This window comes from Odontesthes bonariensis, chromosome 18 (assembly GCF_027942865.1).
Source record: "Odontesthes bonariensis isolate fOdoBon6 chromosome 18, fOdoBon6.hap1, whole genome shotgun sequence".
In the NCBI taxonomy this organism is placed as follows: domain Eukaryota; kingdom Metazoa; phylum Chordata; class Actinopteri; order Atheriniformes; family Atherinopsidae; genus Odontesthes; species Odontesthes bonariensis.
Window position 1 is genome coordinate 17,347,301 of NC_134523.1, and position 27,879 is coordinate 17,375,179.

Sequence of the window (27,879 nt, forward strand, 5' to 3'; positions counted from 1 at the left end):
AAAACAATTACCAGGGAGGTGGAACAACAATACCCAGAAAACATCTGCTTGTGCCGGCGGGGGCCATCAGTGTGCCTGACTGTGTGTCCCTCCTGGCTTACATAGAGGACACATGCCTGTCTGGATATGGCTGAGGGGCTTGAGTGTACGGGGCCCAGTCTCCTGCTCCTTGTAACGCCTTACTCTCCGCCTGTTCGCCTGCTGATCCACCTGCCTCTCCCATTGCTCTGGCAATTGTAGCTCTTTCAGAACAGACGAGAGCCCGCCTGTCAGAGCAGTTGTTCATTTGGGTAAAATCCCTTCTGCTTGGATGAGACTGTGCAGTATGGCTCCTGCTGTAAGATGAGGCGGGCAGGAAGGCAATGAAGATGGCAAAATGGGCCATCACCCACATGATGCCTCCCTAGTGATATAGCTCAGCTCAACAGATGGGAAGGCATCATCTTTGTGGTAAACAAAGAATGAAGAAAGATCCGTAGATATTGCGGAATAACTCTTGGTTACTTCTATTTGAAACATAGATTCAACATAGTGCGACAAAGAGGGTACCAAGAGATAAAATACCAAAGGGTCAGTTACTAATGCCAGTGTGACTTGTTTAGAAGCTTTATAAATATTAAATTTCAGACAGAGATAATGCAAAACCATATTATATCTTCTGTTCGTTATGGTCTGCTCTCAGTTTATAAGTTTATGTTGCCACCTTGTGGCCATCACTGAGGCCGACCAATTATTTCCCTTCAGTGATTCTAAGAAAACTTGTACCCAAGAAAGTATAAAGATACATTTGAGGAGATAAGGAATGCGAATGTGGAGCAACTTTTGTCTTTAGATGAGTTTCCCCCCTCATTTTTGAATATGACATGGTCCTCTAAAACTTCTACAAATGAAGCAGTTGGAGATAAAAATCTAAAAGGCTAAAGGAGGAAAAGAAAAAGACAATGAAAAAGACTAAAATCAATGCATGGATGCTTCGTTGATGTGTGGCAAGAATGAGAGGAAACTGGGCTCATTTTTTTATTTTATTTTTTTACAAGTAAATATTTTGCCGAAAACTATCGCAAGTATGTTATCATCTATCATCATCATGAATCATGATCATTAATGTTAAAGAAATAGTGATACTGCATTATACTTCTGCTATCATTAACATAATTTTTTACAGCCATTATAGCTTTACACTGTACATGTGTTACATAATTAATCTATATCCACCTGCTCTGACCCGCCATGGCTTTACCTCACCTCCAACGGTGTAGGTTAGCCCCGCCCACAGTATAAAATATTTTGCTACATTTGGAACCGTTGGAAATTTTCAATAAGTGGAGGTTGTACGTCTAGACTGTATATCATATTTAGCGATTTTACACACAGGGCTTTTAGGTAGCCCTAAAAAAACAGCAGAATCTAAAGAAACAGAGAGTGGCTCTATGCCGATGTTTTGTATGTACTAAAAAATGTTTTCGGGGCCCTATTTTGTCATTCAAAAACTTCTCATCAGTTCGGGTTGAAGATATTTCGAGGAGCACCGGAACGCACCATTTTTGACGCGAGTAACCAATGGGGGTGCGGGAGGGAAGGAGGAAGGGTTGTTTGGTGACAGCTAGCTGGGACACGCCCGCCGTGACAGGAACAGCCACAGCAGCGTCTACAGAGGCGCGGACACCGTGCACTACCTCCTCAGCGGTGAAATGTCTCAAAGCTTCTCGGCCGGGTTTTGACGGAACTTTTCTCACAACTAAATGAACCGGTCGCCTGTTGTTCTGCCCCCGACTGCTGCTGCTGTGGCTTTCCGCGTCAGAGCAGCAACAGAGATGTAAAAGCAAGTTGCACTACCGCATCTTCCTCTTGATATGCTTCTGACATAACAAGGAGAAAAGAAGTGACAGAGGTAATTCGGCATTTTTTTTTTTTTGCGACTTGCTTATGTTAGTGTTCCGTTGCTACGAGCCGCTGAAAGCATTGCAATAACGCAGACACTGTGCAAGGAGCCCCATTAGCGGCGGCATCACCGTGTCAATAAGTCGCTGGAATTAAGCCGGGGAAACATAAGCTGTGTCAATTTGCATGAAGTTAGATGTTATATATTTTTTTTAGCAAAGCTTCATTTGTCTGTCGCAATAAAGCCAGACTTAGCCGATGCATATGGGCAACTGATAAAGTACCCAACTTTGAGCAGTCTTCTTGAAATTTGATGTTGAACCTGGGTCTCATCTGCTGGGTCTATTGCTAATACTAAGTGTAGGAGCTATTTGTTATTTTCTATATTTGGCTCACTTATTATTTAGTTATCTTTTGGGGGTTTAGTTTGGGGAATACACCTTTTTTGGTTGTTTATGATATTTAGTATTGTTTGAGTTAATTTGGGTATTTAATTCTGCTTTTATTTTGAAAGCACGGGTTAGCTGGGGCGCACTGAGAGAGTTTATTTAGATGAGCAGGCAGTCACAGGTGAGCAGGCACCTGGGAGGGCAAATAGGTTTTTACCGGGGCAAGAGAGGCGGCAAAGGCCATTGTCATTTCTTTGTTTGCTTGTGGTTGGAGAAATAAACCGAAAGAAACGTAATTTTTGGCCTGGACAATGGACTCAATTACCTGCGTAAATTCACTGTCTCAGTCTCAGTGGCCGTTTGATTTCATTTAGTTTATTATGGTTTTGACATCTTTTTTTTTGTTTTGATTATCGACACAAGAGGACGAATAGCCACTACACTAAGACATGTCAAACGTTTATGTTTCAGTAAAACACGCTAACAAGCCATTGCACTCAGAGTTGGACAACATTGGTCAGAATTAGTGGATTTCACAATCATTATTCCCTTCCCATCAATAATGCATGGGCAGCCGCGTCACAGCTTATGTTACAGGGGTTAATTAGCTTGACCATAAGATGCGTCCACTTGCTAATTAGAAAATGACAAGTTTTGTTTGCTCTCAAGGGCCTGCAATGTTAAAATTCTCAATAAACTGTCCTGAAGGACATGCATTTAAGAGGCAGTTCGTCTCAGCTGTGAGAAACAGCAACTCACCTCATTATTTATTCATGGCCCCAGAATACAGAATGAGCCACCCTGATACTGATTTCAGTTGGATGGTTTTGATCTCTCCTTCAGATGAGGTCACCCCTCCTTAGTTTGTTTGTGTCTGCTATATTGTTTGGGGACTTTGGGCTTCTTACTGATATAATGCAATGAAACTTAAATGTAGTTTATTTGATAGCATTCTAGTCACAACTTCCCTGGAAGAGACTTTACATTTTAGGCTTATTTGAAGTCTTTGATTTATAAAATATATATATATATATATATATATATATATATATATATATCTTTCATCCAGTGAAATTACAGTTGTTGAAGAAAATTCCAGTTTAAGTTTAAAAAAAGTTAGAATCAGCAGCATACAATCCTGGAGTTGATGGTGATTCATTTTTACATCCAGTTACATCCTGTCACAAACCTGTGGTGATGGAAAAAAACAAACAAAAACAAACTATAATTCAAGTGACAATAACTGCAAGTTTGTCGAGTAGCCACACGAGTTGACTCCAAAGGCAAGTTAATCCCCATAAGCTGCATTATGGCGAAAGATAACCAATGCTTTTAACCCCAGGGACCTTTTTTTAAAGAACCAAAATATTCCAAAAGACCATGGTTGTCTATGTACCCACTGTGGTCGGGAGTCTGTGGTCTAAATTAGGCAAATTAGTCACTCGATGCATGGGGAAAAAGGTCTCCTTTAGCGAGCTTAGCTAACACTGTGCAGACAGAGCAGTGAAGCCTCAGTGGAAACGTGGAATTACTTTTCTGCTGCATCCTAAGTCAGGTAATGTGTCACCCTATTACTGAGATGTGCTGCGGTCTTGGCGCTTGAGCTGTGCTCAATTTCCGGCTCCTCTTCCTCTGGTCAAACTAGTCATGAATGGCTGTGTTGAATGTTGTGTTTACTTACAGGGACAACAGTATACTTATAATGGAGTTTTACCAAGCGACCACTGGCTTGATGCTGCAAGTACTTGACCCATGTTCTGAGTGTTTAAAGCTGTACCTCTTAAAAGTTCTGCCACCAGACCATGGCTGTTTTGAGAGGTATTATATCTCCCTTGTGCTTTGTGGTCCCTGCAGGTATGGGAATCTTTGAGAGAAAAAAATGCCACTAAGAATATGGTGAGCACAGTGGCCATTAACTAGTGCATTTGCATAGCATCCTTGTGCTGTGTCAGTCCATCCTTTGCCTGTCTCCTTTTCCTCCAAACACCCAAGAACGCGAAAGTCAGATGACAAGCTTGATGCCTCAAAATTGGTAGTCCACAAATCTCGGGCTGAGATCAGTGACCGTGATCCAGTCTGCTCACTTCTTGAACTTGGGATTAGTCCACCTATACAGAATACAACCACCAATAATGTTAGGCATCATACTTTTTCTTGGTTTGAAATGTACAAATGTCTGCTGCTGTTGAAAAAATACATATATAAATGAATTTTTAAAGCTGTTGCTGATTCTTATTTTCAAGTAAAAGTTCAGTCAGCATTTTCTCATTACTGTCTTCAGCTCTCATCAGGGAATCAGGAGAAACCAGCTTCCTGTTGTGCAGTCCACCTGTTTAATTAACTCCTTTTTTTCTATATTACTTCCCACCATCGTACTCGTATTTTAGGCACTGCAGAGGAAGATGGAGGTCCAAAGTGGTGTTCAGCAGCCTGAGCCCTGCCCAATGGACTTGCCACTGTCAGGGTCCAGTCAGCAGAATGAAGTAAACGACAGACAGATGGATGCTAGCAGCAGGCCTTCTACTGACAACCACAGCAAGGACGCACAGCCAGAAACTCCGAAAGATGACAAAAAAGTAAGTTGCAGACTCTCACTGATGCACATCTGCAGGCGCCATGCTGCGCTTGTGTGTCTGGGTGTGTCTATACATGTGTCAGATGAGTGATGAGATCCTGCCTGTGGAGCTATTCTGGGTAATACGTCCTGCACTTGCAGACTGACTCATTCCCTGCACTATCTCTTGGAGCGCTAAAAAGCGAAAGTGCAATGTGGTTTGTATGTTTTGTGGTGTTAAGTGATGTCAAGCATTTTGCATGTGGGTTATCCAGCGTTGGAAGGACCTGTGTGTACACCGCCACTGTTACAAGAAAGGGTGAAACTGTCTCTTGCCTCAGCGGTTTCAAAGGAAGTAGGTAATGCATTGTTGTGTTGTTATATGAACCAATCAGAGCAAACTCTAAACCACATATATGCACATTTAGTATTGCTTGCTTTTTATCTGCAGACCCAAGCGGCTCATGCAGTCTCCACATGTCTCGGCACTCATTCTCAAATGTATCAACTCTCTGCCATCTTGGAGCCCTCTGCACATCCAAGAGTGACAGCGAAATCCTCACTGGCTTTGCTTCATCTCAAGGGCGTCAATCATGCTTCTCTGGCAAGAGTCAGAACCTCTCTCCGTCAGTCAGCCTGAGAGGCTCTGAATGCCTCGGAGCAGAGAAGAGATAGAAGCAGAATAAACACAACAGAGATATTAAAAAAAAAACATTCAGTAGACGGCTGGCCTGACTGCTACTGGCAGCTCTGAATGCAATGCTTGTCATGGCTCGCTATATCAATTCTGGCTCCTTTCGAACAGTAATTAACATTATTTTGGTGAAGTGAAAGGGCTTCTGAAGTGTTAGGTGAACACCAAAAGCTCTTGAAAATGTTGAATAAAATATATTTTTTCATTCGTGTTGCCATCTTGTCTTGGCAGGAGCAAACATTTTCTGCAAAGCATATAATCTCTCTGATATAGTATACATCTGTTCATTTTGTTGTCACTCAATTCAGAGCAGCATTTATATGTATTAAAGGATAAGACCGGTTTTTTGACATTGGGCCCTTGATTTCACATTATAACATGATGTTCTACTCACCCCTGCTTGTTGTTGGTAATTTGGAGCTGTTCCGAAGATATTCGAGAGGCGTCTGGCTGCTCTCTTGCGATATTCGGCCATGAAACGGTTTCCTATGGGCAAGCTTATACAGGCACAAACTATGCTGTTTATAATTTATTAATTACTGTACATTAGCACTGATAACGTGGAGGTGCGTCGCTTACTTAAAAAAATCCGGGTTATTGTAATTTTGATTTTTTTGTCGTAAAGTGGGTGTTACTGACGTCATCGTCGTGCTACTGCCACAGACAGCCCACAGACCTGCTGCCTATTTATTCATTCGGCTAAAATTCAAAATTAGTAACCCGGATTTTTTTAAGTAAGCGACGCACCTCCACGTTATCAGTGCTAATGTACAGTAATTAATAAATTATAAACAGCATAGTTTGTGCCTGTATAAGCTTGCCCATAGGAAACCGTTTCATGGCCGAATATCTCAAGAGAGCAGCCAGACGCCTCTCGAATATCTTCGGAACAGCTCCAAATGTTCAACAACAAGCAGGGGTGAGTAGAACATCATGTTATAATGTGAAATCAAGGGCCCAATGTCAAAAAACCGGTCTTATCCTTTAAATGTATTTAGGAGGTTCCCCAGTAGAGAAGTGCCTTTGCATTTTGATAATTTGATGTAGAAATAAAATAGAATGTTACTTTAGTATTTTATGATGTTTCTGCAGTATAGTAAATAGTTGGTGATTGAATTCAAAGGGAAAAATAAACATTTGCCCACTGCAATAAGGCAAAATTATCGAAATTACTGGAAATTATAAAAAAAAAAAAAAGAAAAAAAAAGGCGGTGGATAGTTGCAGCAGACTTCCGGTATGCTTGTTTTACCCGGCAGAGTTTGTACTGGATCAAATTTTTTATTTTAAGCTCACAGTGCCACACACATTTTTGGCCATAAAGAAGCATTCTTCTTCTGTTGTTGTTGTTTTGTGGCATTTGGCAAACAGCTCGGTTCATTTCGCCACCTTATGGCAGTAGTAATGCTTTACTGGCAGGTGCCTGTTAAAACACGATAGTTCCATGTCAAGATGATAGTCACAACAAATATTTCTTAAAGTCTAATGACTGTTAAGAAATATTAAAATCATAGGTCATACCTAAGCTGTTCTTACTGCAGCAAAGCTGAAGAAGCCTCTGACTGAAGACACTGTGTGTTTGATCACTGTGTAGCTTGTGCAACATTTCTCTTTGGACAGTCGGCTCCATGGGCTCAGTCCAGAGCGGTCCTTAGAGCCGAGCAAGCCTTCTCTATCATTTTAAATGTCTGCTTTGTTCATAAAATACAATTATTCTGTGTAATCATGATAAGAGAAAAGAGTTCCATTATTATTATAAGTAGTCATTTATCCTTCTAGTGCAATTATGGAGTTTTTAAAACCTCCAATTACTCACATGGATGCAATTCGTTTTTTTTTGCCACTAACACGGTCAGCCTGATTAAGTCTCAGAGTAGTCATAATAATGTAATGCTGAGTTAACATCTCCAACTGTGCCAATTCAAGCAACAATTCAATTTTTTTCTGATTTCTTTTCCACATTTCATTGGAATCTCGTTTGTCGGGAAATTCAGTAGTCATTCTCCAGAAGGTTGGATGAAAGATCATCTAATTTCTGTTAAATAATTGAACAGAGAAGCAGAACCTCTCCGCATCCACTGGACTTGTTTGCCGTCATGCTCTTGGTTCCAAGTGCTGGCTTTCAGAACCCAAGTTACGCTTTTTACAGCCTCCACTTTCATTGTCCGCTTGTATCGAAACCGTGGAGGGAAATGTTTAACAATAAAAGCTGTAATGATGATTATTGCCACTGCAGGAGGTTGAATACACAGTGTTCATGTTCAACATGGGATTTGTCTGTCTTTGGCTGTTGGTACCGTATTGTGAAGTAATGAGGCATGAAGGTGTTAACATCTTAAATTTGAGAGGGCTCCTAACAAGCTCACAGTGGCACTGCCCCTGTCATTAAACCTATTCTAAGTGTGTGTAAGGGAGGCATTTTCCTGTATTTATTTGCTTCTTTTTGTCCTTTTTCGATCTCTGTTTTTAATTAGCAGTGCTGCATTTTCTCCAAAGGTTGCCCAGGGAGTGTGGGCCCCTCTGTCACTGCCCGACCAACTGGTTTGCAAGCTGGCTACTGCGTAATTCATCGATTCCTCTAGAGTGTTAATTCATCAAGGTGTCATCAGTAGAAGTGGCCCACTGCTCATGTCCTTTTGAAGGGGCACTAGTTTCTTGTTTGCCTTGTTTTTTAGTGATTCATCATAAGAAAATCAGGGGGCATAGATTGACCGGCGGGCTCAGAGCTGCAGTGGTATTGAAGGTCATCATGCGCTCGGTCAGATGTTGTGTAAAGGTTAAGGAAGTCAGCTGGTGAAAGTTAATTTGCCAGTTTGAGTCCCTAGACTGTCATCAGCATCTCTATACCCAGAGGCAAAAAAAGTCAAGGTTTAAACTTCATTTCACTCTCAGAAATGTGCTGATGAAGTACCCTTCAGTGAGCAGTTAATCACCGGATGCACCTAACTGTAATTTTATTTGCTCACCGTTGAAGTCTGTCGCTGTATTTTAAGGATGTGCAGCTTTTGAAGCAGGTCAGTGGTGAAAAATGAAGTCAAATTGGTCTCTGAGTTGTTTTTTCTTCTTATACTCAGTGACAGAGTTGGTGCTACCTCTTCTCACACAGAGCTTGGTGTCACTTCATCAATGGGAGCATGGGTTGATGAGACTGAAGAAGGCATAATTGTTCACAGTTGAGCATATCTGACTCTATATTGCACCACGTTACTCCAAAGGTTTTCATGAAATTTTTTGTTTCGGGCTCATCAAAAACAAGGTTTTTGAGTGTTTTGTGAATTCATGAAAAATGGAAGACCTACATATCTCTTTAACATAAGTATACAGAGCCTTCACTAGCTGTTCAAAACCCGGGTCTTTTTGGGAATGACCCGACAAGCCTGATGCACCTTTCCAGTACATTTCTTTACTCCTACATCTGGGCAAAATTATTCAATCTTAACCAGGTCAGGGAATGTCAGAAGAACCCTACAGAAGAACACTTAAGGATGAAAAGATCAGGGAAAGTTTTCCTTTCAAGGATTGAGCATAATAAAGCTGACCCTGCACTTTAACCGACAGGGTCCCTGATATTTTTGACCCCAACCCCTGTGTTAATACGTGACAGTAACTGAAGTGCAGAACATGACCCCTAAACCCCCCAGAGGGAATATTTCAGTGGCATGACTCACCGTTATGGGACGGATTTGTGCTTATTATTTTGCAATTAGGTGTGTTTAAATCTCAAAGCATCAGCCGACCACCAATGCTGATGAGCTGCAGTGCTGATTTGAAATATTGCACTAATTGGTGTCTTAGCAACCCAGCGACCTTTAACTCATTAACTGCATCGGAAGCAGAAATAAGCAGGCAAGCAAAAAGGCTGTGGCCGTACGTAGAAGTTACCTCGCTGATCCTGCAGTTCTTTCTAATTGTTCTCTGCAGTTTTCCAAAGATGATGGTTTTCTCTGAGTGTCGTAATGTCTGTGCGCACTTTCTGTCCACAGACATTTTATTTTATCTCTCGTATGTATGTAAGATAGAGCAATGCATTCCTCGCTGTGGTAATTTGTGTTTTCTTTCCATTAGAAATGAGTCATTGGGGATGGGGCTGTTATGAGCGGAGTGAAATGGTGGTACCAGTGATTATTGCTGTTATATTTGATTACACAAATGAGAAACATTCAGGAACAGCAGAAGCAAATTATCTTGAATTGCTTTGAGTAAATCTGTGTGCACTTTCAGATGAGCGAGCAGAAAATTAAAATCTGTGCAGTTGTTACTTGGTCAGGGTCTGAATTCGATTTGTTTTATTAAACAATAAAATCAACTTATGTGAGCACGAGTCAGATAAGTGGAACTTTTTTGACTTTGTGATGACTTGTCGTCCAGATGGTCTTGGAAAACGTGCTTAATGGCTTCTTGCTCATCATGATTTTTTAAAGATAACTGTAAAACAGATGGCTTCTCACCTTGCTTGGTAATTTTGGCTTCAGCTGCACTGTAGCAGGTTGGGAAATGATTCGCTATGCTTTTGTGTCTTTTCTATAAACAGCAATTGGGCGTGTTGCCTATAAACTCAGAAACTGGGCAGCAGTTGAACCTTTACAAAAATTTCTTGACCATTATTACAGAGCGGCCTCTTTGATAAATTTACAGGAGGTTGAACATGAACTGAATGGAGATGCCATTTGAATGAAAACTAACTAAATCGGATAAGTGCAAAAAAATGTTTGCAAAGTAAAGTGAAAGTTTTTGTCTTCTCTATCGGAGTGCAGTGAGTTGACGAAAATTCGCACAGACATCCTGAACACCACCTCCACAGCCCCCTTTGTCCTCCACTCGACAGATTACCTTGGCAGTAGCTAGCGGGGCCCAGATAATTACCTTGTGTTATTTCTCCTCCCACACTTTGCTTTTGAAGTTGTAGCTGCCTGGGTGCCTAGCTGCCTCAGCTCTAATAGCATCCCGGCATGCCATCGATCCCACTCCCATCCTCCGGAAATGAATGTGTAGTGGAGGTGGGCTGATGGTTGGGTGGAGAGAGCAGCAACAGTCTGCCCCAAATCTCTGCAGGTTTCCTTAAATGCAGCTTAATCAATATGCCGGTGTGTTCGATTAAAGAAAGCACAAATGATTGCCTGTTTTCAACTGCAATAAACTAAATCTGGGAAAAATGATTTTTGTGTGTGTGTGAGTCTGTGTGGAGAGTCCAGCATGGCAGCCCAAACCTACATAATAGTAGGGACCATTAAAAAATCCTTACAACTGAATTTTGTCAAGGAAATGAAAAAAACTGTTGCTTCCCTCAAAATGGACCCTGTGTTGCATGTTTGAAATCTCCATTTTTGATCTTTCTGGGCGGAGGATTTCTGCCTCATCTGCAGACGACTCAATCTGTTTTACTGTGGGGCTACGCAGTCATGGCAGAAATCACAAGGGCCGTTATTTGGATTGATATCGGAATCATGAATAAGCTTCGTAGTTAAGTTTCATTGAACTTTAACACAGGTGTTTCCTTTTCACACTGCGGCATTTAACTTAAAAACCGAGCAAGTATTTTGAAAAGAAAACGTCACTTAAATGAGGAACTTTGCAGACTCTAATTACAGAGATTCTGTCATATTTATTCTTTTTAAGAACGTGCTCTCCTCAAACTGAGAAAAGGTCTGTATTGCTATCAGGTGAACTGAAGTAAATATATCATCTCCAGAGTGTCCAAAGCATGATGTAATTGGGTTAGCTCCTTGTTGGGTGGCCGAGGTCAAGTCTTAAACCATGATCTCATGTATTAGGGACAGATCATCATTAGTGAGGACACGGAAGAGTATTACCAATCGATTTTCTGAAACCTTGACTCTATTTGAGATTTCTATATGTATGTTTACTGTTAACTTTGCTTTGTTAACTAAGCTGGCCTGGAGTGCTTGATGACATACCTTTATGCAAATCGAAGGTCTGCGCAGATAGTTTTTAAGTAGCTATTTGCAAAAAAAGCATGAGTCTTTAGATTTCCTAAATCCCAATTGCAGACAGTAAAAAATGCTAATGAGTGTGACTATCTTGCCGATTATGACTGACTCTGGTTATTTGTAGAGACTTCACTTGTATTCTCACTTTTCTATTTTCGTCCCTTTTTTTCTTTCGTCTGTCATTCTAAAGTAGAGATGATGATCAAGCGTGTCAGATGTGTAGCATGTAGTCCTGTGTCAACAAACGCAACCTCTTTTAGCAGCCCCATACATCTTTTATCAGTGCATTTTACTCCTGTGTTCAAAGCGTACTGTTAGCATAAACACAGGCGACACATGGACACTCACATGTTCATGCAGCCACTCGCACAAACACACACACGCACACTGTGTCACACTACCAGCAGATCACAGGGACCTTATTAGCTGCTGTCACAGCACATTTATCCCTCATCTGTTTCAGGGAGCTGTGGTGAGCAAAAGGTTGCTCTCTGCTGCAAAGTGGCAAAGTGGGCTCTGCACCGTGTTTTTTATTCTCTCTAATGGAGAGCGATGGCATGGGCCTTGAGCCATCACTATCTGTGGCCCTGCACAAAGCAGGGTGATTTCTGTCTGAAAATAGCCCCGCTGTCAGCTCGCCTTAGTTGCCAGGGCTGCTGAGAGAGTCAGTTAAGGGGATCAGTGTTCGCTAGAGTGTGTGACTCTGTGGTAAGACATGGTGCTGGTGACACATTGCTTTGATAGGATCACCAGCCTGCTCCTAATCCCCCCTCGACACAGATGACCTAAGAGTCACTAGTCATGACTCCAGCCCTTCCATTCTTCAGGATCTAATCCAGTTGACCGTCAGCCTTTACACATACAGCATTTCATCAACACTGCATTTTGATTCAGGGTCATTCTTTCCAAAGAGACAATCTTACAGATCGATGATTGTTAGTTTTACACATTCCTGTATTTGAAAAAGCACTGTTTGTGTTAAGACTATCCTGGTGGTGACGGAAAATCCATTCTTCTCCAGAAATAATGCCAGAAATAGCTGGATATTAAAATTTCCCCCAAGAGTTTTTAAAGAGATAAACTGCATTAATGAAAAAAACACCCTGCTGCTGTTATGAGTTTATTTGGCTCGTAATTAAATATTTGTTGGACTTGCAGCTTGATTTGTAGGCCAGTAATTTGGCATGCTATCATAAGCACGAGAGTATCCCGTTTGGAGGGCCATCTGGAAAATCCTTTGCAGTGATTAAGAAAAAAAAAAAAGAAAAAAAATCAACCTCTTGCTTTTTTATTTAATAATTGTCCACCCTTTGGATGTTTGCTATGTGTCTGCCACACTGTGTGTTGTTTGTGTCTGACTCAATGTCAAGGCTGGAAACTGTTCACTGTCTGTTGATGATGACTTGGCAGCAAAGGAAAGGTCAACGAAGACTTGTGCAGAATTGCCAAAAGTGCTGGATGAGCAGTAGTCGGTTCTAGTTTTTGTCGGCAGAAATTCTCAAGTGTTTTTATGTGTTGCTAGAAAATGTGTTAAATGATGTCATTTCTGGGTTTAAGCCAGATCATACATAAAGAAGCCCAAATGTAGTGTTTACTAAGGCAAGGCTTTCATTGTTTTCCATTTCATAGAGGAAATGATGTTCTCCTGTGATGTCTGCTTGTATTAGAAACCATTTCCAACCAATAAGATAAACTGCACTCATCCAGTACATATAAACGTCATTTTAATCACTTTTGCAACACCAGAATGGAAGAGTAGGACATGCTAATCAGTTACTATAATTCTAACTATGGACAAAAGCCAAAACAATCAAAAGAAACAGCTGTCTTTGTTCAATCATTTAATTTTCTTCTCTATGTTTCTGTTGGACTATTAGAATGGAGAGTATATCGTGCAATCTGGGAATTTTGTGTCACCAAACTTAACCTTGGGTATAATGATACTGTTGAGACTTTGCTTTAATGTCACATACCCTTACAATTTAGGGAAATCATAACAGCCCTTACTGTTTTTTGTTCCTTGCACTTAAAATACATATAATATAATATAATATAATATATATATATATATGAATACATTTAAAGAATAAATTAAGAATAAAGCATATGAAAATGAAATAAGAGACAAAAGCTTTTGTAAACTGTTGAACTGAGGAAAGGAAGGTAGACTACTTAGCTCATTCTTTTGTTAGTGATGCAAACTGCTTGTACTTCTCATACGTTTATAAAAACATTTACTCTTTTCTTCACCTCTGTGCCAAGTTCAGATTAAACGCCACTGTGTTGAAATCAGGAGCAGATCCAAAGCAAAACTGAAGCCACCAACTGATGCCATTTTTTTGGGGGGGGGGGTTTGTTTAGTACTTTCCCAGAACATGGGCATAGATTCTGTAAATCAATTACATTTAGAATTATTTTTCGTTAAATGATTGTTTCTGTGAATATGAATGCAGTCCATCCTCAGAAAATGTTTCAGCTGTTCATGGCTTCCCACGGTCTTGTACGTGCAAGCCTGAAATATTCTGATTTGTGGGATCACTCTTATTTAGGCAACTGTCAAGATGAGAAAATTCACATCGGAGGACGACTGCAGCTCTGCTCTGTCCACTCTGACATATGCTGCACTGTGTAGTTGTGACACATTTGCCAAAATATTTCTATTTGGACAATCTGTTTTGACTCAGAAATGTTTTCTGAGTAATCGTAACCATGTTCTTAGTGTCAATATTTTCCAGTCTTAGAAGGAGACTTGGCTTGTGCTCTTCATAACATCTCGATGATGAAGAGCAAAAGGAGCTAAATTGTCTTTTTGCTGCAGCAATGTTTTATTTAAAACGCAACACTGCTTTCTTCTAGTTTCAAACTAGAGCAGAAACTGCAAAATATAAAACTCCCAATTAATTCAATCTCAACTCCTAATATTTTGCTTGGAACAAAAACACATACACATTTACAACGTTTAACAGTCACGACAATGCAATGACAGGAAGTCTTCGTGGTGATGGTGAGATATCGATGAGAGAGGCAGTTTTGTTGATTTCTTTTTTTTGGAGTCTGTTTGGCCATAAAGTATATATAAAGCACTGCTATTAGATCAAGGGGGCATCTGAGAAATATTATTCTTTGTAAAAGTACTTTGCAAATGATCCTCTATTGAATTTGATACCATAATTGCTTTAGCTAAGGTTTGGCTAATTTAATTTCCCTTTGGTGATGAAATATTTCTTTTCCATTGATCTCCATTGTCTGCTGGCTGTTTTCTAAGGCTGGTAAACAGTCAATGCAGGGCATCAAGCCTTTTCAGCATGGCTGCTGAAGAGTGATGTTTTTTCATTACCTGTGGGCATAAATTGAGTTGATGTATTTTTGAAAATGAAAATAAGTGCGTTTCAGAGAAGGTGAGGAATAGATCTAGTTGAATGAATCCGGACGATGCAGGCGGTCCACTATCTTGACCTGCATTATCCTTCAGAGGATTTTGGGGACTTGTCCCGGCTGGTTTTGAGGTCACCAATCAGCTGCAGGACTAACAACAAAGAGAGGCATCCCAAAATGCACACCCTTGCACCCAAGCCAGCTCATGGCGCGTCAGTCTCGTTTGGTTAAGTATTCTTAAATTGTCTGATATATGTGTGTACATGTATATATATATATATGTATGTATGTATGTATGCATGTATGTATGTATGTGTATATATATATATATATGTATGCATGTATGTATGTATGTGTATATATATATATATGTATGTATGTATGTGTGTATATATATATATATGCATATATACACCACTGCCATGAGGTCACTTTTAATATCTAAGTTGTAGTTATTACTTTCAAGAGCAGCATGAGTAGATCAGAGTGTAGGAAAATGCAAGTAATGTAAGCTGTGATTCCAGATAACTTCAGCTGGAGTCAGATGTTTTAAAAGGAAGGCCACCAGGGCATTTGTGAAGCTTATTTTCTTTTTTTTTTAATGAAACTTATTTCTAATCTGAGTTTTCTTCCATATCACAATTGGATGACTTTACAGATTGCTGACGGCTGTTTCTCTTAACATGCATTGAATCCAACCAGTCATTTCTTTATGCCCCAAACAAGTAGGAGGGCATAATGTGGGAGAAGCATCATGGCTTGTCCAGATCAAAAAACAATCTTCCAAAATACGAGTTGAACTTATTAGGACACATAAACGGCAAAATGCTTCATTGGATTTCCATACATTAAGACATGCCTACAACCTTCTGCCAAGCTGGAGGGAGCACAAGAGAAGACTTAATCTGGGTCTCTACAATAGATAGATAGACAATAGTCTACTTTTGTTACAGATTAAGCTTTTCCATTTCCATTTGTTAACAACACTCCAACCTCATTATAAATGATGCCCCATGATAATGTGGTAATGTGTGCATCCAGTTTTGTGTCTTGCAACAGCAGTACATGCCACTCATCTGGGGGAAAATTGGATTTTAAATGGCTCATACTTTGACAAAACCTGTGGATGTATTTAGATTATCTAGCTTCTTTACACATGACAAAGAGCTCTTTTTTGTGTTAATTGTTTCAAAATAATCCAAATGTTGCTGTCACAGCAGGAAGTCCAGGCTCTGATCTACACAACTGGAGATCAGACCAAGTTAGATACGTCTGTTCATCAGTGAAGGTTTTTTTTCTCAAAAGGCTGACTGCGATGGACACTTTGATGTCCTAATGAGTCGGTGACTGGCCGCTTGACTTCTTTGCAACAAAGGGGCATCATTAGGGCACCCCACCAGCCCTGTGATAACAAGAGCAAACACCTCTCTTATGTTCCCTGGGGTCTGAAATATGCATATATATTCACACCCTGTTAGACTGTGTGACCAGCCTTCTTAGTTGCAGCAGTTTGACTACGCTTGCCCACTCATTAACACTACAGATGGAGATGTAACACAATCATCGCAAGACAGGATACTGTACTGTCTTTTAACTAATTGTGGAAATGAAAAGACTGACCAGCTGATATATCACACTGTGATGTGCCACAACTGTGCCATAGAAGACATTACTGTTTTAAAAGCTGTTAGCGAAGCTTAGCTGTGCGCCAGCACATGGGTCAGCCGACTGCGCTGTGATGGTGTGTAAATGAAATGGTAATAGAGGGTTTCATCACCACTACTAATTACCGAATGACGGTTTTCACACCAGTGTGTAAGTGTGTGTGTGTGCATGAGAGCATGCCTGTGTGTGATAGGCCTAATTAAGTAAACTCCCATTACACTTAAAAGTGCATTACTGCTGCTCTTTTGTAAAGGCTATAATTAGAGCGCTGCAGAGAGTGAGCAGTAATTAAGTTATTTCTCAAGTATTATTAGTCTGCATGTTATGTGAGTCAATTGTATTGAAAAGGATAGAATACATATTTGACTTTGTGCCAGATCTTTGTTAACTTTGTAGATAACAGAGCAAAGAGTTATTACACAGGGTGTGAGTGTAGGCGGTATCTCGTCCTCTTCTTAAGGGATTTCTGTCTGATGAAATTAGAACATCACTATAAATGATTTTGGTCTGTAAAGACTTGTAGGAGCCGGATAAATAGCAAATGAAAATATGAATGCAAACAGTAATGCTCACACATTTCTCGCCTGAGCTTCTCAGTCTGACTTAGCATTTTTGTGCTTATGTCGTCTGATGCCTGCAGTAGGAGCAGCGTGAGTCTCAGATCCTTTGACTAATCCAGACTGCCTTCTAATCCTGAACACATTATCCGCTCCCAGGCCATTGACTCCATTATTCCTGTTCAGTTTTATGCAATCAATCTTTTAAAGTCCTCACAGAGTTTAAAAAGCATTGAAATGATGATGATGATTATTGACTGGCACAGTTGTTCTCCCTTATTTTGTCTGATCAAAGTTACCTTTAGATGGGCTCCATATTTTCTTAAGTTGTTTTTTATTTTTGTTGCTAAAATGTTATATCTTGTGCATCCCATTAATGCAGATAAGGTACTCGGTTCTTAAAGACTAATCAATGATCCAAAACCCTTGTATCTTTGTATGATTATTTATCTTCTCTCTTCTTTTTGTTCAGTGGCAGATTTAAATAACACTTGTTAATATGTGAGCTGTTGTCTTACGAGACCTTCACAGATCTTAAGGGAGAAAGCTTGGAAACTTGCTCACTGGCACATTTGCACATGGTTAGCAAGTCCCATCGGAAAGGTAATGGAGACGATTGAGTGCATTAACTCTTTTTCAGGAGAGCAGCTGCAGATCCTCTTTCTATGCTGTTTTGAGCAGTTTTTTTTTCTCATACAGAATGGTTTTCACAGGCTTTGAAGCTCTTAGTAGCATAGCTGTGCTCTGTATGCTTACACTCACAGCCTATGTGCTTTTCGTCCGGGTATTGTGTGCGACCGATAAGCTAAAGAGTAGTAATGTGAAGCCTAGTTAGATAGGGCGGATGTAACTAAGCTTGCTCTGATCAGGATTTTTGGGGCTGAACACCAATCACTGAATGTTGGAAGCACAACTGGCTTATCCTGAACACTGTGTATTTGAAGCCTTCGTTTTATAGTGTGAAGATAGTGTAACATTGTTTACAAAAGTATTTTTTTATAATACATATAAAATTAAGAGGTGGGATTTTTTTTTAATGATTTGAAGGATGCTGATTCATCATGTGGATAGTATCACTCCTAAACCACAGTAACCTTTTCCTTGAACCGCTGGAATAAACAAAAACAGCTCAGAAAATGTATGTTCCTTGTGGTATAATATAGGAAATATTTTCTGAAATGAAAACGCCAAATAAAGCTAAATGAGAGTAACACACCAAGTTAACAATAGATGGTACTAGGGCATTAAAATTGAAGTATTTCCCTGTGGGCTACTCCTTTTTTCCAGTTTGTTTTGTTTCATTTTGTTGTTGTGCAGACCAGGAGTCCCCAACCACCAGAACGGGGATGTCATCATGTAGGAACACATTTTAAAGGAACAGAATTTTAAAGCATACATTACAAAAGGTTTAAATGGTAAGTCATACATAGGTGCAGCTGAGATTATCTATCTCATCTGAACTGTGTACATTTCACAGATGAGGAAGAAGAACAGACGGAATCGTTCATTTTTCCCTAGAGGGTCATCTCAAAATGAATGTTGTGCCCGAGCAAATCTCATTTACAAATTCACTCAGGAAAATGACCCTCCGAGCCACAAGGGTGCCCCCTATTTAGCAGAACTGTAGAGCTGAAATGAAGACATCATCAAACCAGGAAATCTCAGCAATCTCCCTCTTTTTTTTTTTTTTTTTTTTTTTTTTTTGTCAAATAGATCAATTCTAAACTCCATCTGCAAGACCTGAGTGGCATTTGTTCCTTTCTGTTAATATGCATTTCAATGAGCTAAATGGTGCCATCAATCACAGGGAGAATGTGATTTGAATGAATTAAAAAGGGAAAATTAAAAATATGTATTATTAAAATATTTGAAGCCAGAGTGAAATCAGTGTTTTGGTCACTGTTGGCTCAGTGTTGGGCACAGAGCTGGACTCTCTGGTGACAGTGGCAGGGAGAAGGACCCTGGACAAACTGCTGTCCATACTGGACAACGCCCACCACCCTCTGCACAACACCTTCATCAGGCAGAGGAGTGTATTCAGTGGCAGACTGCTGTCTCAGTCCTGCTCCACCAACAGACTGAAAAACTCTTTTGTTCCTCTGGCCATCAGGCTGTACGACAGCTCTGTGATGGCACTTCTGAATTTCACTGATCACTTTATATTTCACTTTCATGTCACTTCACTGGTCACTTTATATTTTTTTATTTTATATTCTTAAACAGTTTTTTAAAATTCTTAGATTGTTTTTAAAGTGTTTATTATTGTATAAACATTTTCACTGTTTTATTATGTCTGCTACTGGATGCTTGAATTTCCTTCGGGATCAATAAAGTATCTATCTATCTATCACTGTTAGGTGTGCTGCTTTGAGGACTTCCATCTTCAAAATTCCTGGAATAATATGCATCAACAGTGTTGTAAAAGTTTATCACATGCGTAAAAGCAACACTTTCAGACCATTGAACAGGGTTTTGAGGGCATCCAGGTAGAGAGAAAGAACAGTAGTCTGTATCTGTATGGGTTGTTTATGTATATGTGTATACGCTGGCTTTCGCTGCATATCTCTGCATAAACTGTATTTATCCACAATTTATTGCTCCCCAACTGCTTTGGCTGGATCCCAACATTCCAAGGTCTTCTTTATTTTGAGACGCATTACAGAATGAAAGAAGTGTTTTGAGAGATGATCACAGAACGTTCTCCCAAGAGAAATCTTAAGGAGGAGAGTGAGCCTATTTTCAGCACTGTAGCAGTGGAAAGTGGGACTCATTATGACTCACTCAGAGCTGAAATGCTCTGGATGATGTCTGAGTCAGACATAAGGGCAAGTGTCCGCTGCCATGGTGATGCACAGCCAAATGTAACTGAACTCAGAGTGCAGTATAGGTGGAAGGAAATGAGAGGAAACTTAAAAGGGCCCAGAGGCTGCTTCTCTATTGTCATTATGAGTTTTTGGGGAGTAACTGTACATAGTCTCCTGGTATGTGCATAGCTTTGCTTCAAATGTTTACTTCTCTCACTCCTCGTAGGCTCAGCCAACAAATTCAGGGTTAATTCCCACAATTATTTTTGAGAGAAGCTATTCTAAAAATGTTCCTTCCTCTGAGCAAACATGTAATAGAATATGATACATCCACTCAGCCTCTCCTCTTGTTCTCCAGTCTCTTTTTGTTGTGATTTCATTTTGACTGATGTATTCTCATATTTTTAGATCTAGCCTGTCTTTGCAGGATCAGTAGGAATCATGCTCTAAAACTGGACTCGGACTCAGGAAGTAATTTATTCAGACTTACTTATTTCTTCATTTTTTTCATTGATTACCCGCATTAAAACTGATACATCACCGTCCCTAAGCTGATATATTATAGGTTTAATTTTGATGTTGTCCTCCCTTCCCGTTCAAGACAGAAGTCCAAAGGGAAGCCTGTAGTAAAGACCTCCTTACTAACCTTGGTCTTTCCATAGTTCTTATTTAGCCATAATTGTCATGTGGGTCCATAGAAAAGGTGCTCAGGGTCATAAAAATGGAGGCAATTCACAAAGAATTAATGCGCTGAACACATCGGACACACTGATGAAAATCTGCGTGGACTAGAACATTAGACTGATGTATTGAGTTAATAAATGTAAAGGCAAGAAAGGTGTGCAGAAATAGTCATTGTAGTGTTTTTATGTGTGATTTAGCTGTCCAACCCCACAGTGTCACTGTACAGTCAGCAGCTGAAGACTGTGATGTGAGGGCAGAGTCACGTAACCGGCCAGCAGATGTTAATCCGATGTGCCTGGCCTGACCTGGGCAGGTTGGCCTCTGGGCTGGTTGGCCTCGAGCCAGGGAAAGATAGAAGAGGGACGGATTATGACACGTGTTCATGCCAATTCCAGCAGGTTGAGCATGGAGTAAACACCAGGCAAGGACAAAACAACTTCCTCTTCTTTCTGTCTCTTTACATTTCTTTCAAGAAGATACAATGGCTGAAACCGTCAGCACTCACAAATATGCATTGTAAAAAACTTTAAACCGCACGGCAATGAGAACAAACACATTTGAGCCCTTGGCTTTTCTCAGCATGAGAAGAGGAATTAATTTCTTACAAGAAGAAATAATTGTATGTTTTTTTTTTTAGCTATCTCATGAGATGAGATCACTTGAGATCACTTGAGATGGACGAAATGTCAGAAATAAAGCATTTTTTAAGAGCAGTAACTGTACTAAAAAAAAGCAAATGAATAGTAACTGGGGATGCCAAAATTGTTATACTATTGATTAGTCACTTTTATTATGCATGAAAACATATTTTGATGAATAAGATAATAGTGAGACATACAGTATCAAGTTCTATGTCCTGGAGACGAAAGTAATGCCTTGAGATTGTTCTCAGAGATTTAAGGCTCGCATTTAAAAAGCTGGAGCCTGTGAATGTTTGAGTGTTTTATCATTTAGTAGCTATCTAAATGATAAACTAAATTATTGCTTCAGTACACAAAAAGTGAAACTTTGATTTCATAGAACAGAATAGAATAGAAAAATACTTTATTTATATTTTATTTATCCCCCAATGGGGGAAATTCAAATTCGTCAAGTAGCTACATGCTGTATTCATTCATGCTGTATTTGGAAATAAAATTGAAATCTTCGTAAAATGCAGCATGTTTTCTCATAACATGTTGTTTTGTAATAACAATTTCTGTCTAGTTAACAAACGCACTATATGGAGTTAAAGAAGATAAATGTGGATGGGAGCAGTTGGAAATAATGCTATGTAATGCTATGGTTTTTTTCCGTTTTTTTTTTCCTCAGATGAGGCGTAATGACTACTTGTTGTTGTGTTGCAGCTAATAATCGTAAGGTAAAACCCAGTTCGTGCCTGTTCGTTAATATCACTACTGTAGGTCACACCTGTGCCCTGCTGAAGCTGGTCCAACTAGGTCCAACCTAGTCAGATTGTCGTCTGAATATGTTACAAGCACCAGGGGGGAAGTCATATGACACCAAAACATGTGACAGACCCGCAGGCACTCTGTGACAAAAGTGCTGATGTGGCGCATCATTCACATCAACACATAACATCATACTCCTTTACTTATTCATACCTTTTCTTACTGGTCCAAGTTATAGTTCTCTACATTCAACGTTATGACATAAATACTATGTGTGGCATTACATATGAAAGATGCTATTGAACTGTGAATGGAGGGCGGAAGATTTCCCAAACTGTGAGCTGGATTATGACTATTTATTTGTTGATATTGTAACAGTTTTCACTGAAAGCAAGGACCCTCTCATATTATGCCCTTTTCTAACAGCAATTGAGACAATGTCAGTGTTTAAAAGGCATCAGGTTTGTGTCATATTTTTTTTTCTGGCTCCAGCTTGCCACAGCATCAATGTGAACACAATTTTCACTGACGATGCTGCGGTTGGATGTAAAAACAGGCACAGTTAATTTATTTATAACAGAAACACAAGTCTACTAACTGCAACTTCTCACATGGAAGCTCTGAAAATGACATCAACATCTCTCAGACAAAAATAGACGAGACTGATGGATTTTAACGGCCACAAAGACAGCTTCTAGCTAATTCTCTATCCCACTGTGTGGGGCTGACAGTCCAGTCAAAAAATAGTAAACTGTCCTGATTATCTCCCAAGAGACTTAATTATTAGAAACAGCTAGTTTCTGATAAAACTAGTAGGATACAGTGTAATGCCATGGCTTCATGTTGTTGTGGGGACATGCATTTACTCGTTTAGTGGTTAGTGTTTAAGATGTTTAAACATACCAATTTTGGTGTAAAACCCATACAGAGTGTTGTGATCCCTTCATGTATTGTTCGTTAGAGGCTTGTCTTATTGGGGTTTTGGTTGTTTGTAGATCCCAGAGCACCAGGCATAAACACGCTTCTACTGGTGATGTGAAATGGTTTAATTGACATGTTTAAGCCAACACTTTCGATGTGAAAATAAAGTCATTTAATGGTCATTCATATCCAGTCTGCAGACTTGGTGGACCTTGTGTGCTTGAACATTCATAATGTGTCACTCTTTTCTAACGTAACCTTTTCTCCTACATACCAATGACTTCCCTGACCATCACTTGCCTTTTCATATGGTGTTGAGCTTAGCTACTTCCTACATTTTAGAGCATTGGTTACAACTGTGTCTTAATCCCAGTCCAGCTGCTGCCAAGCAGCAATTACAAGGGTTTAGTGAAAATAAGGGCCACAGCCAAATACCTGTACCTCTGCTCTCTCACTGGACTGCACCTGAGTGTTCAAACATGTTCAAACCCACTAAAAACACAAAGGCGTTTTCAACAGTTTCATCATATTTGATATATTGAGGAGAGTGTGTGCTGTGATCACAGTCTAATCTGTGGAAACCAGCTCTTTTATGCTTTCTATTTCACAAAGTGCATTTTTCTCTTATCCTGTGTGCCAATTAGCAAAAAAAATGAAGGTAATGCAGGAAATCTCAAAAATTGGTTCTCTCACACCCACAGACACCTTTCTCTGATGTGGTTTTCATCTCTGCCAGTGACACTGATATCATTATCTATGTCGGACAAGTGCAGCGTCTCTCTCCTAAACAGAATTTTCACTTAGTGAATTGAGTGAGCAGTTCACTTTGCATTTTATCCTGCAGTTTTCACACTTCTCAGCACATGTTCGCATTTCACAATTAGTGGGTCCCTCTTTAAGATAAATTTTATTCAGAGTAAATCATGTGTGAGTATACAGTTGTGCGTTCGGATGTCTGTGTGTATGTGTGTCAACAGGCTTTGGTGGCCTGCTGAACCATTTAAAGGATTCTATTTAACGGGTCAGCCGAGCAATTAATCAAGGGTTTAATTGGAATCCCGAGTGGAGTGACATGATGTATGCAAATAAGGTCATTAATATGCAGGCCTGCATTTGATACTTAAATTAAAATGGCTCATCCGCCAGCGCCGGCTAGGACTTTCATTAGGGTAAATTAGAGAGCGATAATATCTCCAAATACACATATTTATTTTCAACAGACATTCAGAATAGGACATGCCCACAGGAAGAAAAATGTGAAAAAGCAAAGAAAGTTCTCATGTGGGAGACTGTTTGGAAGAGGCAATGCTAATGCTGTTAATTTTACCTCATTAGAAGCACACTGCTATCTGGAGGGCTTCAGTTTTAATTGGTTCACCAAGCAATTTAAACCACATTTGGTTCTTAATTGCCCCCCCCCCCCTCTATTGTAAATGGTATGGCATCAGTAGTTTGAGAGTCACCAAATTCTTTGCCTGGTCGACGAAGAACAGAAATTCCAGTGTCCGATCTATGCTGTTGCCCTTGGTAACCGTACCCACAGGGACACCTTGTGATCCCTGCTCCAAATGGTTCAGTTCGCTTACCCTCACGATATGCTGATACCAAGCAATTGGAAACAAGGCTGTAGGGAGTAAAACCAAAGCTAAAGCCACATTCTCTTCTGACTCACTCTTCAAGCTTCTAATAGTAAGAGATTCTTTTATAAGATCAGCAGTTAGTTTGAACACGTACTATCCGGTAGTTGCTTTGTCTCTTCCACGTCTGTGCATTAGTTTCAAGTATAGCCTGTTCATTTAGACTTGACCGGAGTAGTGGAGGGAGATACCAGTACTGTTACCTGCTGATGTAATAATGCCAGAAATATATTGTTAGATAAATATGTTGGTCCCAAGTAATGATTTAATAATTTCAACCTTCAGACAAAGACAGCAGCTCACACGTCACACAACAAAGCTCACACATGCTGTCACCCACTGTAGCACTGTTGCTCTGTGCTGAGCGTGAGACATGATACCGTATGTGAGGATCTGATTCTTCTCAGATACAACAATCGATCAGCAGCTGCTACTTTGGGCACGGGCGGTATGTAACAGTGTCGGGGAAATATAAAACCAGATGCTTTTGCAAGCTTGTGAAAATGGAGGCAAATGGCTTCGTCTGCGAGAGTCACACGATGTTGTAGATGCAAGGTTGAATGCAAACAGCCAATGAGTCATCACCAGTCATAGCACAGGATGTTGATAAATAAAATTTTTGTATAGCACTGTTTGTGTCATTCATTCACTGTCTGTCCACAGAAGTTATTAATATACCTAAAGTTCTCCTCATGAGGCCTCAAACCAAAATTATTAAATTTTTTCTCTCTATATATTTATTGATCATTTAAAAAACAAACTACATTATAATAACTATTACGTGTGCAAAATCGGCATTTGATTCGATCCTGTGCCTTACTGTATGCTACATGTGTTGGATATTTAAAACAGTGGATGTGGTCCTGAAAGCAAGTCTAATGAGCTCACTATATGAAAACAGATAAAACCACTAAAACTGGACGATATCAGTTCAATTGGAACAATTTCATTCAACAGCGTTATTAATCACTTTGGATGTCACAGTGACAGCAAACTGACAGCAATACTCTGTCTCCTACTGGCTTCAAGAAATCAAATAAATACGTGTCAATCACGATTTGCCATCACTGTGCACAGTTTTGAAAGCTAGCTTTTGCTTGCCGGCTTTAGGAATAATATACAATCCCTTTGCATCTGTCATAACTAAGTCTCAGTATAATGAAAAAGCTTGATCTGCTCTCGTGTTTGGTGATTGAAACCAAACACCGGGGCATTCACAAAATTGGTTTTGTGTGTATAATATTTAATTTAAAGAGGGATTAAAAAGTATTACATTTTGAACAAATGAAATCGTTCAATCACATTTCTCTGCTGTAGCCGAAAACCGGCTGTAGTACTTATTTTATTTGAATGATTTTGTGCTTGTTAATAGGTACCTGTGTTCTTCACAAGTAATTGTTTTTTTCTAGCCTGGGTTTGCTTTCTTGTTTGAGTTCTACACCGTATAGTTTTTTCAACTGTAAAATACATGTTAGTTTTTTTTGTGACTGATAATGTCCCATTATATTGAATGAGATTTACCAGAGAAAGTGTGGCTGCTGTGAAATATTTTTGCGACGTAGATTTGTGAAAGAATTTAAAAGTTGCATTAAGAATTTTCAAATTTCATCACAGAATTTCTTTACTCGTTTAGCGCTCAAATGCAGCTTTTAGCCAACAGTGGCAATCTGGTATTAGTCGCATCTTCAAAAATGTTCTTCACGACGAGACGCATTAACCATTGAACCCATTTGGAAATGATGCAACATAACTGGCCTTTTTAGACCTTAAGTGTCACTGCACCATCAATTTAAGGACACAACAAAATATTTAAGAAGTATATGTTTGTAAGCACAAGGGCAATGTCAGTAATTTGCTATAAGAGCCAAATGTTTAATCTCTGACATTGTTTTTATTACATGCTTCCATTTTGTTCAGAGGCTGAATAATTACTGTTATTATTTACGGTAAACAAAGCCTTCAGTCTCAACTTTACCTGCTAATGCTTGCTGTCCGGGCAGATATCATTCAGTTGAACCTTTAGCTTTTGTCTATTTGTTTTGTGCCTCAAATGGTTTCCTTGCTCTTTTCACACTGTAACAGCAAACAGCTCAACTATTTCAGTAGGGCTCAACGGGGAGGTTTTGGGAGCTGGTTTATGCGGAGCACAATGGGTAACAACAAAGGAATGGGAGCAGAACATGCTTTATGTTTTACTGTACTGTGGCTGGAATGAAGCGGACAGTTTTCAAATTACTTGATCTGCCCAGATTGGTTTGTGGCATCCTGCTAAGAAGCAGAAATGTCACCATTTTAATGGTAACACGGGCTAATGGCTCATTTTAAGTTTTCAGTTACTTACACACACACACAAAGACACACACATACTCATATTTTCTATCTCTCAGACACAGCTCTTGTCCTCATGTGTGCCAGGGCTCACTGGCTGCTTGGGGTTTTCTGTAATTACAGCAGTGAGCGGGGAGCTGTCTTTTGCATGGCAGATGGTCCAGCACCATGCTGCATCAGGTATCCGTGACAACCGCCTCCCTCCTCGCAGTTAACAGCACCATCATGGCTCTTTTACAGTGACCAAATGTCATTGTCATCTGTGGAGACAGACAGAGCAGGGGGTTGAAGGAGAGACAGGAGAACAGAGAGATTGTAAGGGGGGTGCATAGAGAAGAAAAAGAGGTGCTTTTAGGAGCTCCTTTTATCAAATGCAGAAAGATGGAAGAGAGAAAGTTTTGTAACTACCGCCATAGCTTTGGCTTTTTTTAAAATATTCATTTAATTCAGTTTACAAACTGCTTGCGAATGTTATTCAGTTTATTTATCTTTCTCTTCAGATCAGTTTCATTGAATGACACCATATTTGTGGCGTCAGTGCTACAGTGACTCTTGTAGCAAATATGATTAGCTGTTTTTGGTCTCCCTTGTGCATCTGATATGTGATTAACGTCATCAGCTTCGGTCAAGTAATGTATTTTGGATAAATGGTTAAGAGGGCATGCATTGCAGATATGCAGTCTGTGTCTCGTCAGCGTATCATGAGGCAGTCTACTCGAGTTACCCCACCGGATAATGCTTCTACAGTTATAGATTATACCTATGTAAAAGTAAAGCTGACTGATACAAAAAGTCAAATAACCTGCAATGGCTCCATGTCTGCCTGGTTATCAATAATTCTATGGAAATCGTTAGATTTCCCACCTTGTGGGTCACCAGTTCCATGCTCTGACTTCTGCTGCTGAATTGGTACAGCTGGACATGAATAAATTAAAATTCCTTGTCATACTTTATTGCAATTAATATGATAATTAAGTGCAATTAAGCCTTGATATTGGTCTATAAAGAGCAAGGAAAGTGGAAGAGGCCCTCTGCTTCTTCGTGAGGTGTGTG

At 39.8% G+C, this 27,879-nt stretch overlaps 1 protein-coding gene across 2 annotated transcripts in view; it reads left to right on the forward strand.

The window, feature by feature from the left end:
* Nucleotides 1–1,630: 1,630 nt before the first annotated feature.
* The window catches only part of LOC142367399 (RNA-binding motif, single-stranded-interacting protein 3), a 290,810-nt gene continuing 264,561 nt past the window's right edge, over nucleotides 1,631–27,879 (forward strand). The window contains exons 1-2 of one of the 2 annotated variants that reach the window (XM_075449363.1): nucleotides 1,631–1,891; nucleotides 4,658–4,846. In XM_075449363.1, coding sequence (XP_075305478.1) covers nucleotides 4,673–4,846 — 174 coding nt within the window. In that variant the 5' untranslated portion in view covers nucleotides 1,631–1,891; nucleotides 4,658–4,672. The remainder of the gene's footprint in view (nucleotides 1,892–4,657; nucleotides 4,847–27,879) is intronic. The other variant, XM_075449359.1, reaches the window with a different exon arrangement.